The following is an 18,945-nucleotide window of genomic DNA, read 5'->3' as shown; positions in this document are numbered from 1 at the left end:
TCAGGGTGGACTTCTGCCAGTTTATTAACCAGCCGTGCCGTTGCAGTACCGCAATGGTCAGGTCCAAATGGCATAGAAGGAGCTCTGGAGATCCTGCCACCAAGAGAAGGTTGTCCAAGTACGGTAACATGCGGACTCCCTGCAGCCGCAGGGAAGCCGCCATGTCCGCCATCACCTTGGTGAAAACACGTGGTGCTGTCGCCAGGCCAAAAGGTAACGCCCGAAACTGAAAGTGGTCGTTGCGGATTGCAAACCCGAGGAACTGTTGATGGCGTAAAAGAATAGGGACATGCAGGTAAGCGTCCTGTATGTCCAACGACACCATGTAGTCCCCAGGTTCCAGCGCCAGAATGATGGACCGTAGGGTCTCCATCCGAAACTTCAGCACCCGCAAAGACTTGTTGAGAGCTTTGAGGTTGAGTATCGGACGATACGACCCATTGGGTTTCTGCACCAAAAAGATAATTGGAGTAGAAACCCTGGCCCCTCTGGGAGAACGGAACAGGCACTATAACTCCAGCCTGGAGCATAGTGTGCAAGACCTTCCGCAGTTCCAAGGCTTTGTTCCGGTCTGATGGCAGACCTGTGGTGAAGAATCGAGATGGGGGTCTGTGCCAGAAGGAGAGGGCGTACCCGTGAGAAACCACCTCGAGAACCCAAGTGTCTGTCGTGGTGGCTGACCAACACCGGGCGAACTGCAGCAGGCGGCCTCCCACTTTGGGATCCCCCAAAGGGAGGCCCGGACCGTCAGGCCACAGGCTTGTCATCTGGCTTAGGGGCCGGACGTCTGGTACTCCAGGCCTGCTTCCGGGGCTTGGACGATTTTTTGGGGCCTGTCGGGGAAAGGACGACGTACCTGAACCGGAAGGAACTGCAGCAGACGGGAGACATGCCGATTTGGCTGCCGCCAGTGTGGCTACAATTTTGTCCAGGTCCGGACCAAATAGAACTTCTCCATTAAAAGGCAACGCTTCCAAGCCCTTTTTGGAATCAGCATCTGCCTTCCAAGATCACAACCATAAGGTGCGACGAGCAGCTACAGCTGCCGAAGAAATCAGAGATGCCAGGGTACTGATATCCAAGGCCGCTTCGTTGATATAAGTGGCCGAATCCCGGAGATTGCCGATCAACTCCGTCTGTTCAGCCGAACAGTCGGAATCGAAGGACGCCTCCAAAGTGTCAGCCCAGCGCTCCATAGCTCTGGCAACCCAACAAATAGCCATAGCTGGCCTAGCTGCTCCCCCCCCGCAAGGGAATAAACAGACTTTAGGCAGATCTCCACCTTGCGGTCCGTAGCATCCTTTAGGGAAGACATGGATGGCATGGGTAATGTGGCACTACGGACTAGGCGTGTCACATGAGAATCCACCTGTGGAAGGGATTCCCACTTAGAAAAATAATTATGCGCGAACGGATACGCCACCGCCAAATGCCTCTGCGGCTGGTACCGTTTGCCAGGCTGTTTCTACGCCTCCTCTAAATGGTCCACCAATTGACCCGAAAGAGGAAACACTGTGGCGTCACCCTTAATAGCCTTAAAAAAGGCATATTTAGATTTGGACACCGGAGGATCTTCGTCCTCAATCACCAAAGCTGTGCGGACTGCCCGAATAAGTCCAGGAATATACACCTTGGACCTAGCGTACGCCTCCTTAGTACGGAGAGGTTCCTGGTCCGAAAGATCCAGAATCTCCCCATCATCAGACGTCACTTCATCATCCTCATAAAGGAGCAGACAGACGCCACCGGCCGCTTATGTGGCCGCAACACAGACTCCCCTTGTAACACATCCGACAAGTGCTGTACAGAACTAGTCAGGCAATTAACCCATGCAGGCTCCTGAGAGACCTGGGGAGAGGAAATAGGGAGACTGTGGGGTACCATCAATTGCCTCGGGAAACCCTGCATGGGCGACGACACCACTGATTGCTGGGACAATCCCATCTGTGAGAACGCAGGCTGCGGAGCTAACTGGCCCACCAGGGTTGTAAGCGCTTTGGCGAAACAAGCCCAGGGCGGCTCCTGTACTGGTGCTGTGACAGTAATTGGCCGCGCCTATAAATAATACTGCCGGCATAGCCCCTCCGCGCTACCCTCCCCCTCCGCTATAGGTACTTTACACGTAGTACACTGAAGCTGGAGAGGAAAGTCACTCTCAGACATGATGGTAAGTATGTGACCCCTCTCACCAATACTTGTTAGTATAGCGAGAGACCACCCTGCAAGCACCGCACCGCAAGGGCTTTAGCAGAAAGAACAGGGACAGTGATAAGGCTGACAGTAAGAAATTAAAAGTACAGGCAGCAGCGCTAGCACAGTCACATACAATGCACAGAAAAATAAATCCTGCACTATCAGCGCTGATACTCAACTACACAGACACAGAGTCTGGTAGGACACAGCGCTGCATACACAGACCTGACCAAGCGGAGGAGAGGTATGCGGGGGGACCCAGACCACGATGCCTCCGATCTTAGGCTTCCAGCAGCGTTCACCATGCGTTACTGAAGATGGCCACCGAGGAGCATAGAGGAGGCTGGCCTGGGGGAGGAGCGCTGCCACAGGGCCAGTCGGCGTGTGCAGAAAGGGCTGTGTGCAGCGGGGGAGGCGCCGGCTGTGAGACAGGGAAGGCGCGCTCCCCTGGCATGCATTTAACCCCTGGAACGCCGCAGCGCTACCGCTCTGCTGCGGTTCCAGAGGGGTAGTGGAAGCGCAGGTTAATACCTGGCTCCACGCTGCAGCCAGTCCCCAGGGAGCCCCCTGCCTGGGGACTTTCGACCATGTTCAGCAGGGTCCCACCGCGGGACCCCTGCTGCTTACCTGTTGTCCCCCTTAGATCTGGCCATGGCCCTAAACATCTGGGGTCACTGCTAGCTGTGACCCCAGATGCTTACCAGCATCCCCGGATCGGTACCGGCGTTTTGGTACCGGCGGGGTGTAGGGAAGACAGCATGGACGTCAGTATTGATGCTGTACTTCCAGATGTGCAGCCACAGCTGCAATGAAGAAAACTTCAGGGGCTCTTCTAAGCCCCCCTCTAGTAGGTGCATCCGACTCCGTCCGGGCACCAAACGAAACGGTGATGCCTTGGCTCGGGGGCGGGGTATAGGAGGGGGACCCTAGTGCATCCTGGGAGGCTGAAAACTTAACTCTATGGTGCCCGATGCCTGACGTCATCACCTATACCCCAAGGTATCCTGTGGATACCCTATGGACCCTGAAGTAGAAAAATATATATGTGTAAGTCTGTATACACAATTTACAAAGCCCCCAAAACAGTGAATAAGTTGAATGGTGCTCTGAAGGTTCCTCAGATTAGATAAGATAAAGGAAACCAAGGTTGTAAATGAACCCAGTGATGGTATCAATCCTATTAGTGGTAGTAGATGAAGAGTGGCGTACTCTACTCACTTAAGTACAATATGAGAAACTCCTCGAGGTTTATTTTAGGGTATTCCTCTCTTTAGACCATACTTAATACTGGGAACCCAAGTAAAAGGTAGTGTATCCCCTCACCCGAATATAAGTTTTCATACCAATCAAGATTGCTTAAATGTCTAATAAGCGTACCCAACTCACAGTTACATGGAGTCGGGGTTCTCATATATAGGTTTCTTTACATATGCGTTCTCGTTCTATAATGCTCCTTATATAGACTCATTGACCATACACAGAAGTCAGGGGGTATAAATGAAATAACTTCTCACAATTTATTCAGTTAATAGGGGCTCACAAAAATATACAAAGAGTTGCAATAAAAATCCAAATCTCAATGGGGAAAAATAGTCAATTCCAGTTTCCCTTTGTATTAAAAGAAGGCAAAAAAAAATAGGACCACAATATGGTCATGTAGCAAGTATAAACGTCTGGACATTTATCCGCTGAGGTCATAAAACATACCTCCATTTAAACAGAAAGTATTCCCCAATGTTCAAAGTCTCCAATACCAACACGTTTCGATCTGGCGTGATCTCTCTGAAGGCATATTGGAGAGCTCACTGTGTCCGGTATTTATACTAATTGGTAGTTCCAGTAGGCTTAAACCTGGATTTTGAATTAAAATTGTTTACATCACCCTTGTTTGATGGGGATGCCCTATTATTGAATAGATGTACAAGTTAATATGTAGGTGATGACATCACTTCCGGTTGCCTGGAATCATTAAAATTAGTATAAATACCGGACCCAGTGAGATCTCTATTCCCCTGGCTGAATAGATGCAAATGTCCGCAATTATGTTTTAAAATCTAATGGAAACCTTCCCAGAGTGGCGGATGTTATAGCAGCAAAGGAGGGAATAACTTCATATTTATGCCCCTTGATTTTGGAATGAGATCATTACAACAATTACATATGCTGTTTAGGTATTCACATATTTTTGGCCATGTAGAGTACTTTAAGCATTGTGGCTATTTTCTCATATTAAGCCTCATTTAATAAGGTTCTATTTCAGCGATAATAAATTCATGTGCCAGACAGCTTGGCTAGTATAAGCGCTACATAACAATATTATATATGTCATTACTTGGTTAATAAGAACTCTGGTTAACTTATAATTTAACTGGAGTGTGGTGGCATTCTGAGTAAGGGGAGTAACCTAAGGCTTCCTGTTAAATGTGTCAACTACTGACACAAACCTTTAGTAGATGATCAATGCTAGACAGACCAGAAGAGCTTGCTGTTATATGAGCCTTCGTGACAATGGGTTAATGAGAACCAAGTACTTGTCCATCACAGGAATTAGTGTTCTCTGGGCCAAATAAAGTTTCAGGTTTCTATTGAATTTGTGGGGACACTTCTATGGTGCCACAAGGGTTCCGCAGAGCCTTGCAAAGTACATAAACAATTGAGCAGAACAAGAGAACAGTGACTTGCAATACAAGACAAATGCAGGGCAAGTACATGGTATATAAACATGGCTGCAACAGCGGTGCTAACCCTCCAATAAAGTAGTACGGAGGTAATAGTAAAGAAAAGCACATGGGGGAAGAGGGGGTAGACAGACAGGGGTGACACAGATAGGGTAGATAGTGAACATGGGACACAGTGTTCGGATGAGAGATGGAAGGCTTTGATGAAGTTGGTCTATAGAGCCCGTTTGAAGTTTTGCAGAGAGGTGGACAGTCTGACAGGGAGAATTCAAGAATTCCAGAGGTAGGGGAGCAGCACGTGCAACATCGCATGTGGGTGAGGGCTTCGTGGGCGAGTGTGAGAAGATTGAATTGGGTTCTGAAAGAAAAAGGGACCCAGTGTAGGGCTTGTAGGAGAGGGGAGGTAGATGAAGTACATTTGAAGAGGAGAATGAGCCAGGCAGCAGCATTGAGGACAGATTGGAGTGTAGAGGGGCAGGTAGGGCCAGACTGGCCATCTGGCAGTACTGGCAAATGCCAGAAGGGCCGATGACCAGATGGGCCGGTCCAGCCGTCAAGACACCTGGCTGAGCAGATACGCCTCCCGCGCTCTGCTCAGCAGGCGGGGTTTCTGTACGACGTGGCTGCGTCATGACACTTCCAAAATCCACAATTCAGTATTATACACCCACCAGTATCTCTCCCCAGGCAGAGAAAAGACCACAGTACATATCGCGGAACTTCAACTAACTACACGACTATCAGGAATGCTTGAATCCAGGAAGTGAGCAAGTGCAATCATGGAGACCAGCGGTGACACGCTGTAGCTTCTCCAGGTCCAGATACCCACTCCTGGCTGATGACAGAAGGGCAATCAGCGATACCAGAAGCAGGGACCTCATACAGGACACCGATAGAGAGGATCACTCAAAACCTCCATTGGGGACCGGATCAGATGGAAATTGACATCGCTAGAAAATAATTTCTTCTCCTCCATTGGGACCTGTGCTCCCCCATTGACTCACTCCTTTCTGTGGTAAGAAGGTGGTACTAGAGCTGCACTCTATATACACATTTATTCACTGTTATTAGAACGGTTAAGTGCGACACTGGTTACACCACACACAGGAAAAAGGACTCTCGCTGTGTGTTGACCAATCACATTATTTACACAGACTCTTGTGTCACATACTTGTTATTGTTATATTATCACTGTACATGCTGTAATCAAATACAGTGTACTGTGAAGTTTATCAAGTAAATTCATTCATCAAGCTACATGTTCCCTTCATTTACTGAGTGACAAACTGACACAGCAGCCACTAGTGGAGTGGACTAAAATTGATTTACTGTTATACAGCTTAAACCCTACTGTCACACATATACACTATTTGGTACACCTAGATATACACATCCTTATACACCAACTGGTACAAACTTTGTACCTCCATCTCTTTTATCTAATAGTCACTGTGGAGGCCGACAGCAACCGGACAGGATGCAGCCTCCCTGCTTCTCAAAGAAAAGCAAGCAAGTGCCAAAAGACTGCGGCCAACGCCCGGGAGAGAGCCCACATGTGGGTGCTAAGCAAGGCGTTCTCCCGGCTAAAGACCAGCCTGCCTTCTCCAAGCTGGACACCCTGCACCTGGCCTCAAGCTACATAGCACACCTTTGCCAGATGCTGCAGGAGGACAGATATCACGGCGGCGGTTACAGTGTGCTCCCTATCAGCCTGGTAAGGATGAGGCTGCCATACAGCCAGCACTAGTTGGCCCCATGGTAATAATGAACTATGCAAATCTTGTGTCTATTTGCACTATGTTATGTGCCTGTGCACAATGCGGTATGCACAGTGCTCTGTGTGTCTGTGCACAATGCTGTATGCACAGTGCTCTGTGTGTCTGTGCACAATGCGGTATGCACAGTGCTCTGTGTATCTATGCTTATGTTGTGTGTCTGTGCACAATGCGGTATGCAGTGTGCTGTGTGTGTCTGTGCACAATGCGGTATGCACAGTGCTCTGTGTGTCTATGCTTATGCTGTGTGTCTGTGCACAATGCTGTATGCACAGTGCTCTGTGTGTCTGTGCACAATGCGGTATGCACAGTGCTCTGTATATCTATGCTTATGTTGTGTGTCTGTGCACAATGCGGTATGCAGTGTGCTGTGTGCGTCTATGCTTATTGCTGTGTGTCTGTGCACAATGCTGTATGCACAGTGCTGTGTGTCTATGCTTATGCTGTGTGTCTGTGCACAATGCCGTATGCAGTGTGCTGTGTGTCTGTGCACAATGCTGTATGCAGTGTGCTGTGTGTGTCTATGCTTATGCTGTGTGTCTGTGCACAATGCGGTATGCACAGTGGTCTGTGTATCTATGCTTATGCTGTGTGTCTGTGCACAATGCGGAATGCAGTGTGCTGTGTGTGTCTGTGCACAATGCTGTATGCACAGTGCTCTGTGTGTCTATGCTTATGCTGTGTCTGTGCACAATGCGGTATGCAGTGTGCTGTGTGTGTCTGTGCACAATGCTGTATGCACAGTGCTCTGTGTGTCTATGCTTATGATGTGTGTCTGTGCACAATGCGGTATGCACAGTGCTCTGTGTGTCTATGCTTATGCTGTGTGTCTGTGCACAATGCTGTATGCACAGTGCTCTGTGTGTCTATGCTTATGATGTGTATCTGTGCACAATGCCATATGCAGTGTGCTGTGTGTCTGTGCACAATGCGGTATGCACAGTGCTCTGTGTCTATGCTTATGATGTGTGTCTGTGCACAATGCGGTATGCAATGTGCTGTGTGCGTCTATGCTTATGTTGTGTGTCTGTGCACAATGCTGTATGCACAGTGCTCTGTGTGTCTATGCTTATTGCTGTGTGTCTGTGCACAATGCTGTATGCACAGTGCTGTGTGTCTATGCTTATGCTGTGTGTCTGTGCACAATGCCGTATGCAGTGTGCTGTGTGTCTGTGCACAATGCTGTATGCAGTGTGCTGTGTGTGTCTATGCTTATGCTGTGTGTCTGTGCACAATGCGGTATGCACAGTGCTCTGTGTATCTATGCTTATGCTGTGTGTCTGTGCACAATGCGGAATGCAGTGTGCTGTGTGTGTCTGTGCACAATGCTGTATGCACAGTGCTCTGTGTGTCTATGCTTATGCTGTGTCTGTGCACAATGCGGTATGCAGTGTGCTGTGTACAATGCTGTATGCACAGTGCTCTGTGTGTCTATGCTTATGATGTGTGTCTGTGCACAATGCGGTATGCACAGTGCTCTGTGTGTCTATGCTTATGCTGTGTGTCTGTGCACAATGCTGTATGCACAGTGCTCTGTGTGTCTATGCTTATGATGTGTGTCTGTGCACAATGCCATATGCAGTGTGCTGTGTGTCTGTGCACAATGCGGTATGCACAGTGCTCTGTGTCTATGCTTATGATGTGTGTCTGTGCACAATGCGGTATGCAGTGTGCGGTGTGTGTCTATGCTTATGCTGTGTGTCTGTGCACAATGCTGTATGCACAGTGCTCTGTGTGTCTATGCTTATGATGTGTGTCTGTGCACAATGCGGTATGCAGTGTGCTGTGTGTGTCTATGCTTATGCTGTGTTTCTGTGCACAATGTTGTATGCAGTGTGCTGTGTGTCTATGCTTATGATGTGTGTGTGCACAATGCTGTATGCACAGTGCTGTGTGTCTATGTACTATACTGTATGCACTACGAGGAAACAGCAGATTTATATGTATTCCAGAATGGTTTTACCACTGATTTTTTTTTTTTTTTACCAAATGTTTATATAGTACAAATGCTAGGAATTAATAGGGCAAATATGTATTTTGAAAACATACATGATATTATGTGTATATCTAGTACAACCATATTCAGCCTAAAACTCTTGTGGTACCACCCTTTATGCAGTATGAATCTTTAGGCCTGATGTTGACAGAACAAAATCAAAGACAGCAAGGTGATGACGAGTGTGATAAATGGACGTATTTTTGCCTTTATTGAGCCATGAGGTTTGGGAATATCAAACCTAAATTATGGTCAATTTAAAATATCAACTGCATTCCCTTCATTCATTATTCTGATTTTCAGACCATGGCCCTCTGCTTGCAACAGTGTTGAATGCTCAACACTACATGTAAAATGTTACCTGTTACCCCCTACTGGAAGGCAGGCCACGTAGTAGGGTGGCCTGGATGGTACCTGCTCTGTGTGCCAGTACTACTAAGTCTAAGACTATGCTGAACTGAAGGTAATACAGCCGAGTCACATTGTTATGACCACCTACTACAATTGACGTTGGCAGCACGTAGCCTATACAGTACATCATGTGCTGTGCGCTGGCTTGGTGGGTATAGAAGGTGTGCGACAGGCCGTCTGCATACATATCACTCGTTGCTGTCATGGGTAAAAGGGGCGATTTATCCGAGTTGCAAAAAGGGATGATTATTGGCTTTCGGGCCAAGGGTGGCAGTATTTCTGAAACTGTGCAGTTTGTGAGTTGTACGCGTGCTGCTGTGGTGAAGGTGTATCGTGACTGGACAAATGGCACCATTGCGAATAACCGATGTGGAAACGTAGAGCACCACGTGCCATTGAGTGGTGAACGTCGGCTATTAAGGTGCATGAGGGCCGACCAACACACTACAGTGGTGGAGTTCACCATCAATACGAACCTGGGGGCGAAACGTGTCCCTAAAACGACAGTTCAGCGAACCCTGCTGCGTATGGGGCTCCGAAGCAAACCGATGGTCAATGCACATATGCTAACGAAGGTGCATCAGCGGAAAAGGCTTCAATTTTCACACCTGTATCGGAATTGGACCTCTGCTGATTGGTGAACGGTTGCCTTCTCCGATGAGTCACGTTTTCTGCTGCATCGAACAAATGGATGTTGGCATGTCAAGCGAGAAACATCAGCGAATAAACACCCTGCAACCATTGCTGGAAGACACAAGCTGGTGGTGGCAGCGTTATGGTCTGGGGAATGTTTTCATGGCATTCTCTGGGCCCACTCATCCATGTGGAAGGCACCCTCAACCGATTTGGTTATGAATCCATCCTTGTAGAGCAGGTACACCCATACATGCCGACCGTCTTCCCTGAGGCAGATGGGATCTTCCAGCAAGACAAAGCGACATGTCACATGGCTAGAAATGTCCGCCAGTGGTTGGACGAGCATGACCAAGACTTCCAAGTACTTCCCTGGACCCCTAATTCTCCGGACTTGAACCCAATTGAGCATCTGTGGGAACACCTCGATCGTTGCGTTCGCTCTATGGATACTCCACCACGCACCCTCCAGCAGCTGTGAGATGCACCCGAGTCAGCATGGCTCCAGATTCCTGTGCCAACCTACCAGCACCTTATTTAGTTACTCCCAGCCCGTCTAGCTGCTGTCCATGTTGCACACGACGGTTACTCTGGCTATCAGCTCGTGGTCATAATAATGTGACTTGCCTGTGTAATATCTGCATTATCAGGGGCTGTTAGGTACAGTGTAACCAGAATATATTAGTGCTGATAATACAGGATCCCTATTACAGTTCCTGTGACTTTACTGTCCTTCCTGATGAGATTATTTTCAGAAAAACGCCAGAGGGAAAATGGGCTTTGTACACCGCTACTGGTCTTGCAGGGGTTAAATATTTATACGACAACAGCAATCTGTACAGTCTGTGTGTATATGAAAGTACAATATGTCTGAAAATGTCAACTTCCAGAAATGGGTTACACATTTGGCACAGTGACAGCTTGTTGGGAAAAGTTGACAGGAAATATTTGCAAATACCTTGGGGGGAATTCAATTGCTTTGGATACCAATAGCTCCAGCTGTACAGCACTGTTTGCATCAACCACATTCGTGTGCCCAAAATTGCAGGGGATTAGACACAAAGTGGCTTCTCCCGTGCAATTAAGGCTCCCAAAACTTGGGTGCATTGCAGTTAAGGTGCCCAGAAGCCCTATTTTGGGTGGATTGCTGCTTGCACCTCAGGGGGGTGTGACCAGAAATCTGCGATAAGTAATGGGAGACCAAAACAACTTAATAGCTCCTGGTCACTGAAAATGGGAATTATGGGTACATAAAACAATTGCATTCCACCCCCCCATATTTACAAACGCCTTGTGAGGCATAGAATTTTGATACTATAGAACACTCAATGAATCCTTATATTCAGTGGTGAACTTCATCAGGAGGTTATGTACCAGCTGACTAAACTGGTCATGTGACTGGCTACATCATAGTAAGCCTTTGTGATGTCACCTCTGGTGTAAATGTCACTGCTTGGTAAAGAATAATCACTCATCAATATGAGTTGCCTACTAGGCACATTGATGGGAATGCGTGATATGGGACCTCACAGCGAAAGGTAAGCTTATTTATACCTAAATAATATATGAAAATATTAAGTTTAGTGATATGTTAAAAAAGGTAGTAGACTGTGGAAACTATGCAGAATTATAAAACATTAATATCGGCCTATAAAAACAAACCAATGGGAAAAATGGTAATTACCAACATTCTTCAGTGATTTTTATTAAAATACTAATAATAATAAATAATAATAATCCACATTTTCCTGGAATTTTTGCTGTATGTAGTCTTTAAATACAAGCTTTTGTTGGAACATTTTTTCAGTAATATGTCAAGTGTGATTCTTATTAGGAATAGAACAATTATTACTGCTGGTGTCAAAATCCTAATAAGTATATGTTGGAAATGAGACAACTATATTACATGGTCACTAGACGTGCTTAGGACATAGATCTGTTTTCAGTGCAATGGTCCCGTTCAATAGTTTTTAATATACACAGTAAAAATTGATACTGACTATTGCACCCAATAAAATTGGCAATGTAGAGCTGGCCTATATTATAACCTAGACAATCTACCAATATGAGGCCTCATTTACAGTTGCAAGTAAATATATTTGTATGTTGTACCTTTGCAATGTGTATAAAATCGTATTTCACTGCACATGTACATAACTTGCACCCGTATGCAGTTGTGGACGATGGTAACTGTAGAGGCCGATTGGGGGTGGTCACTAATATATAACATTACATGTACCTTGCTGCAGAGAGTCTCTCTTTCCGGTCTTTCCTCATCCTAGTATCTTATTTTTCCCCAGAGTTTGTAGGCTCGTCCTGCAAAAGCTCCAGCTTCTGAGGGAGGAGAATGATGGACTGAGGTCCATCTACCTTAGTGTGAAGATGCAGGTAAGCAAGTATTTGGGGCATAAGTAAAGATCGAGCAGTAGTATTTTATTACATAAGAATCCTGACACAGAATTGCTTTTCTGGTCCTCCATGCTCTCCTTTATTCAGCCCCAGAGGATAACATGGCAAAACACTAAAAGAAAATACAGGCCCAGAATTATCAACGAGTAATATTCTGGTTATCGCTCATTACTAATCTAAAATGGTGCTCCAACCAATCAGGACCTGTCATTTTTCAAACACATGACAGTTCGGAGCGGATTGGTTGGAGCATCATTTTAGATTAGTAATGAGCGATAACAAGAATATCACTCATTGATACATCTGGGCCATAGTGACAAATATGTTCTCCTAGTACATAGGGTAGAAAGTGAAAAGCTCCTACAAGTGATAACTTGCCATAAAGTTAATCAGTTCACAACCCGCTGTCACAATCACTGGCGTTATTGGGGGCAAATAGATTTGGGTGGTTTTGTATTTTATTATATCCAGCAAAGCTGAGCGGTCTGGAAAGCCGGAGCTGGTGATTAGAACAGCCCGTTACTGTATAGATATGTGACCTGTATGTGAGAGGGGGGGGGGGTGGAGTATGAGATTGCTTCCAGGCGCTGCTGAGCACTGTATGCCTATTTCCCATGTCCACACGGTAATCCCTCTACATAGAACCCTTCTCCTAATGCTGGAGATGAATCTGCAGGTGTGGGGGCACCAGTGACAGCTTGAATCAGTTTCTGTGTTTATTCCTAATGTGCAGGAAATTAAAATGTATATGCAAATTGCTTCCATTGTCCTTATTAAACACTATTGCTGTGTAGGAATTGGCGCTTATTCTACATTGAACTAAGGGCCTGATTCAGAGCCGGACGCTATTTGCAGACGGTCGTTCTGAAAAAGGGGCCGGATATTTAAATTAAGCGCTCGCTCTTTGCGGTCTGTTGACGCCTCTATGTCTGAACGAGCGAACGAAACATGCGCTCGCTATTTTGAAAAAACGCCCCCTGGCCGCTCGCATCATACATCATCTCCGCTATTAGATTAATCGAGTACATCGAACGGCGTATGAACTGCTCACTATTCTTGTGGTAACATTTTCCTACCGCAATCATGCGAGCAGTTCAGGCAAAAAGACAACCAAGTGACGTGGTCGATGACGCTGTTTTGTTAATTATGCACACCCTTAAAACGCCCGTTTTGACCGTTTGGCACGCCTGCGTTCGGATCTCCACTCCCCGTTTTCAAGCACCTTCCCCTGTTACCACCCACAAACGCCTCATCCTGTCACTCAAATTAGTATGCATTCGCTATTTTGAGAGCACACGATTTCCGACCGCACTGACTGGTTGGCGCATGCGCATTACAACCCATACGCAGATGTGCGAACATCGCTCGGAACGAACGAGCGGCCGCTTACGAGCGGCTCTGAATCAGGCCCTAAATCAGTTTTTTGTCCTTTACTAGGGATCAAGAAAAGTGATCAGATACCAGGAATTTGTGTTGCCACCTAGTGGCTCACTGGAGGATATTGCCCTGACCTTTTCTCTGCAGGTATCATTGTTTTTGTTCTAAACTATTGCACAATACATTGTATGTACCAAACACTGATTACTAGCATCATCAGCACATTGTAACAATAATCCGTTGTTCTCTTTATTTGTCCATCACTAGTATCATCACCTACTGAAGAGACCGGGCAATAAGCTGAAGGTTATGCTGCAGCGTAAGAGACAGTACAAAAGTCTGCCTCTTCCTGGCTACAAGACCATAGCTGTTGGATACATGGACATGGATGAGGTGGGTCACAGTTTTTATTAAGACTTTCTCCAAACCACACTGTAATACAGTCATATGCACAAGGAGTATCTAACACCAGTATAATGTCAGCTGTGAGTGCTCAGTAGACATCCGTAAGGTCTGTACTTACTCATCACTTACACATTATATAAGCAAGATAACTGTGTCCTATGTCAGTAGAACGTGCCCCGTCCATGCAGGACACTGCTCCCACAATGCAGGATTGCTGACTTATGGCGAGCAGAATTTCCAATACAGAATTTGTGTCCCCCGTGGAATATAGACACAAATTCCTGTCATTTACTCGCTGCAGTGCACACACTTCATTGTCTACAAGACAACAATGGGCTTCATTTACGGTTGGATGCATTGGTATAGGTGCAAAATATATATTGGCGAAAAAGTGTCCTTGTGTGCTGAGCCCCAGGCAACCTAAGATGTGTCAAACTTACAGATATCAATGTCTGTGACGCGTACACAAATGTATATTTATACCTAACAATAGCGCAGAGACAGTGCTAGTATTTCCGGATAATTCTAGTAAACGTATAACAAAATGTAGATCTACTAATTACACATAATATTACCCAACATTCTCATTCAAATCTATAATTGGATGACAAAACGCTTTGTTACATCCTCAAAGCCTCGACCACCTCCGTAAGCTGTGCTTGGAAGGACCAGCTATATGTGTGTTGTTTCTGTACCCAAAAATTGTCTGATGGAAAAACTTATTAAAGAGAGTGAGATTGATCTGTAGTAATAGTTGTGAAGAGAAGGGTGGGGGTGCATTTAATTAGGACCCACCTGGGATGAGGTCAATTTGTTGTTCTTCATGTAAGAAATGGTTTGTATAGATATTAATATTTTTAACCGTTTTAAATGGCAGATCATGCAGCGACCTTTTCGCGGTAATTTAAATCTCTGTCGTAAGACGGACATCTCTTATAAGATTGCAGAGATACGGATATCTTCCCATTGGAGCCATCCACCTGACTATGCCATAGATATCAGGCAGAATGTTCCATCCACAGGTGAGTCATTGTCTTGTCCATCTAATGTGATGGACTTTCCAGCAGCATGAATAATATACAGGACATGTGCACATATGAAGGTGACTGTACAAACAGGAAGAATTCTTATTACACTGCAAACTGCTCTTTACCCCAAATATGGTTTGATGAAAGAGACAAACGACCGGGTGATTGACTATTGGCAGATGATTTTACACTTAGGTGGGGAGGGTAATGGTCTGATGTGGCAAATGTTGGGTGATTGTTATAAGGCCCAAGACCACATTAGGGTGGTTACATCTGGACCACAGTGATCTTCCATATCATCGCTATTAAGCATTTTATAGTTGACTGTAAAACACGGACTCATGGACCTCTAGCTGTAGAGCTCGGAGCGTTCCCCCATTGTCTCATGCCACCAATATAGTGCTACCGGCAAATAGTCAGGGCTGGCTATTTGTTGCCGATTTTCAAAACTGACCTGGATCCTGGATAGGGTCATGTGGCAAAAGATATTAAAGCTATTTTTTTATTTATTTAAATAAGCTGATAATTTTCTTTCTACAGTGTCCTAAAGAATATCCTGGCCAATCTCTAGTAAGCCAATAAGGAGATCTTCATGACCTCCTCTTTTATTTTTTCTAAGAAAAGTAAACCTCTCCCAGTCTGTAGAAAGTCAGCAGACCTTTAAGCAATTCTGGGTATTGACTCCTGGTATGACTCCTGGTATGTCAGATAAGCTGCCTGGATGACTTCAGACAGGGCAGCTACCTGGTCCTCAGTACACACGTTTACCAAATGTTATCGTATCCACACAATTCTGACAAGGATGCGAGCTTAGCTCGTAAGGATTTGGACACAGTTCTTATAAGGCTTGCTTTGGGAAGTCCTATTGTCAGTGCTTCCCAGATAAGATGACAACAGAAAGAGGATTTTATGACTTACAGTGAAATCAATTCCGCTGAGTTCACCTCGGGAACACTGACTTCCCTCCTTGGTTGTCAGATTGCTTGTTGCTGTTTTGAGGTTCTTGTTTGGTTGTTTTGTTTTTGTTTTGTTTTTTTTTGGGGGGGGGGGTTGTTCAACTTCTAGAGTTAACTATTTAGTGCCTACTCTTCAGCCTCTCCCTCAAAACCCAAGGTCAATGATCCCCAGATTGACTGACTAATTTTATGGTAAGTACCAAGATTCCTCTTTATGATACCATCAATGATGCAGTAATACTGTTCCCATTAAGCTACTTAAGTATGTTGGCTTACCTTGTGTTTATATCATTTCGCTAAACCCTAGGTAGCCTAGGAAAAGCTAATACAAACAAACATACTAGTCAACTTTAGTCATTGAGGTGAGCAACCATCCCCTCCCCAATCCCACAGGTCGTGATAAATATATCCCAAGTCTGCCAGTTTACAGTAAAGCAAATGGTTTTTTGCTTGTGTTGGAAAATGTTTTTGAAACATTTTTGTTGTACTTTTATATCCTCATTCTCTGTGGTGTAGAAATAAACCGTCAAATTTACACTGTGACCAACCAAAGCCTAGTTTATTCTGTTTATAGTGCGTTTATGTAAGTAACTGTGTTACTTACTAAGTAATATTATCTAATACCTGAATATGCATGTATGCAGACCAACTAAACGAAATTCCTTGTCTCTTCTAGCATCTCCGAGTATTACGGAGCATGTATGAGGATCATTACAGGTGCGCCAAGCCCAGGAAGATCCGGGTCAGTGTTGGGACATGGAATGTGAATGGTTGGAGGAATGAATCCCTGAAAGATAGGCTACTAGATGCTCCTAAAAATGTTGGTGTCCAAGATGATCAAGGTAACAAAATCTATATATCTGCTGTGTGCTGAGCTGTGTGTGTGTTGTACTGTCGGCTACTGCTGTACTCCGGAATAAATACAGCCATGGCCAAAAGTTTTGAGAATGACATGTATTGTTTTCACAAAGTCTGCTGCTTCAGTTTTTATGATGGCAATTTGCATATACTCCAGAATGTCGTGAAGAGTGATCAGATGAATTGCAATTAACTGCAAGGTCCCTCTTTGCCATGACAATGAGCTTAATCCCAACAACAAAATTTCCAAGGCATTTCAGCCCAGCCACAAAAGGACCAGCTGACATCATGTCAGTGATTCTCTCGTTAACACAGGTGAGTGTTGACGAGGACAAGCTGGACATCACTCTGTCGTGCTGATTGAGTTAGAATAACAGACTGGAAGGTTTAAAAGGAGGATGGAGCTTGAAATCATTGCTCTTCCTTTGTTAACCATGATTACCACCTGCAAGGACACATGTGCAGTCATCTTTGCTTTGCACAAAAAGGGCTTCACAGGCAAGGATATCGCTGCTAGTAAGATTGCACCTAAATCAACCATTTATCGGATCATCAAGAACTTCAAGGAGAGAGGTTCAATTGTTGTTAAGAAGGCTTCAGGGCCTCCTGGTTGACGCAGATAGGGGCAGGGTCTGAGCTAGAGGCACTTTGGATGGGATACTTCGGAGATAATATTGGGTCTGCTAGATCTGATGTGATATGGGATTTCTTCAAGGCCTTCATGAGAGGGACTTTGCTGAAAAGAGTTGCCGAAATTAAAAAATATTATAGACAGGGAGGTTGAGCTGGAATGTGCTTGTAGAAGCTCTGAAATACAATTTCTACAGGATGGGCTTAATGCTTCTCGTATCAATTGGCTGGCTGCTCAAGAGGCATGGTCTGCCCACTTGTTAGATAGAACTAATCGTCAACTCCAAGTCCGTGCTAATTCCCATTATGTATATGCTGATAAACCAGGTAGCTATCTAGCAAGATTGGTACAGTCTGATCGACCTGTAAATACCATTTCAGAGGTTGTGGGTGGAGATAGTGGGGTGGCTATGTCTATCTCTGGTATTGCTGATGTCTTCCTAGCATTCTACAAGGACGTCTATAGGTCTCATTTGACATGTAGTGAGGAAGATCTACATACATATATTACATCAACTGGGCAGCAAAGACTTTCGCCTGAGGCTAAAACCTCTCTTGATGCTCCACTGACTGCAGCGGAGGTAGAGGGGGCCATTAATTCTTTTCCTGGGGGTAAATCACCGGGTACAGATGGTATCCCAGTAGAGGTATATAAAAAGCACACCAAGGTGTTTGTTCCTAAACTATTAGAGCTATATAACGACCTGTTTGAATTGAAATCCCTCCCACCATCTATGTCAGAAGCACTAATTATTGTATTATTAAAGCCAGACAAGGACCCCAGGCTCCCGGACTCGTACCGTCCTATTTCTTTAATACCAACAGATGTAAAAATCCTGGCCAAAATTCTGTCTTTAAGACTAAATAAAGTTATCACCTCTGTGGTCCACTCAGACCAGGCCGGCTTTATGCCGGGCAAGTCTACTTCTATCAATGTGAGGCGTGTGTTTACTCATGTTCAGGCCTCTCACGGGGACGAGTTCTCCTCAGTCATTTTGTCTTTGGACGCAGCTAAGGCTTTTGATTCGGTGGAGTGGCCGTTCCTGTGGGAGGTCATGAAATGTATGGGTTTTAGCCCAGTTTACTTTCGGTGGGTTCAGCTGTTATATTATAGGCCTGTTGCTAGGATCTCTGTCAATGGTTTTATTTCCTCGCTCTTCATGTTGGAAAGGGGTACGAGGCAGGGCTGTCCAATGTCCCCGGCCCTCTTTGCGTTGGCAATTGAGCCACTTGCCTGTATTTAAAGGTCACACCCTAACATTGTAGGCCTTCAATTAAGCACCAGAATAGATACTGTGGCTTTATACGCTGATGACTTTCTTTTATTTTTGACTAATTATATAGAGGTTATTGACATATTTGGCGTCTACTCTGGGTTAAAAATTAATTGGAATAAATCCTTTATCCTCCCCCTTAGAGGACAACCCTCTTTACAGTCTCCCATACCTCTCCCTCTGCGTTGGGTATCCCATTTTAAATATTTGGGCACTTGGATTACAAACTCCCCACATGATTATTTAAAGCTAAATCTAGAACCCCTGTTTGTTTACCTAAAAGCCAAAATTAAAACTTGGGGTAAACTGCCCCTCACGGTTA

The 18,945-nt window shown here is 45.3% G+C and overlaps 2 protein-coding genes across 4 annotated transcripts in view; one reads left to right on the top strand and one right to left on the bottom strand.

Moving 5' to 3' along the window:
* Positions 1-18,945, bottom strand: part of STX18 (syntaxin 18) — a 186,372-nt gene that overhangs the window by 68,099 nt on the left and 99,328 nt on the right. The window lies entirely within an intron of this gene.
* Positions 1-18,945, top strand: part of LOC148442727 (phosphofurin acidic cluster sorting protein 2-like) — a 63,945-nt gene that overhangs the window by 31,838 nt on the left and 13,162 nt on the right. For 2 of the 3 annotated variants that reach the window (XM_088463568.1, XM_088463570.1), the window contains exons 3-8: positions 6,318-6,585; positions 11,987-12,074; positions 13,533-13,619; positions 13,740-13,865; positions 14,755-14,899; positions 16,538-16,703. In XM_088463568.1, the coding sequence (XP_088319694.1) occupies positions 12,069-12,074; positions 13,533-13,619; positions 13,740-13,865; positions 14,755-14,899; positions 16,538-16,566 (393 nt within the window). In that variant the 5' untranslated portion in view covers positions 6,318-6,585; positions 11,987-12,068 and the 3' untranslated portion in view covers positions 16,567-16,703. Of the gene's footprint in view, positions 1-5,807; positions 5,887-6,317; positions 6,586-11,986; positions 12,075-13,532; positions 13,620-13,739; positions 13,866-14,754; positions 14,900-16,537; positions 16,704-18,945 lie in introns of those variants that run through there. The other variant, XM_088463571.1, reaches the window with a different exon arrangement.

The sequence above is a fragment of the Taudactylus pleione genome, unplaced genomic scaffold (assembly GCF_031769625.1).
Source record: "Taudactylus pleione unplaced genomic scaffold, aTauple2 ptg001408l, whole genome shotgun sequence".
NCBI lineage: Eukaryota > Metazoa > Chordata > Amphibia > Anura > Myobatrachidae > Taudactylus > Taudactylus pleione.
The sequence above is the reverse complement of the archived record's forward strand: the minus strand, read 5'-3'. Positions and strand labels throughout refer to the sequence as shown.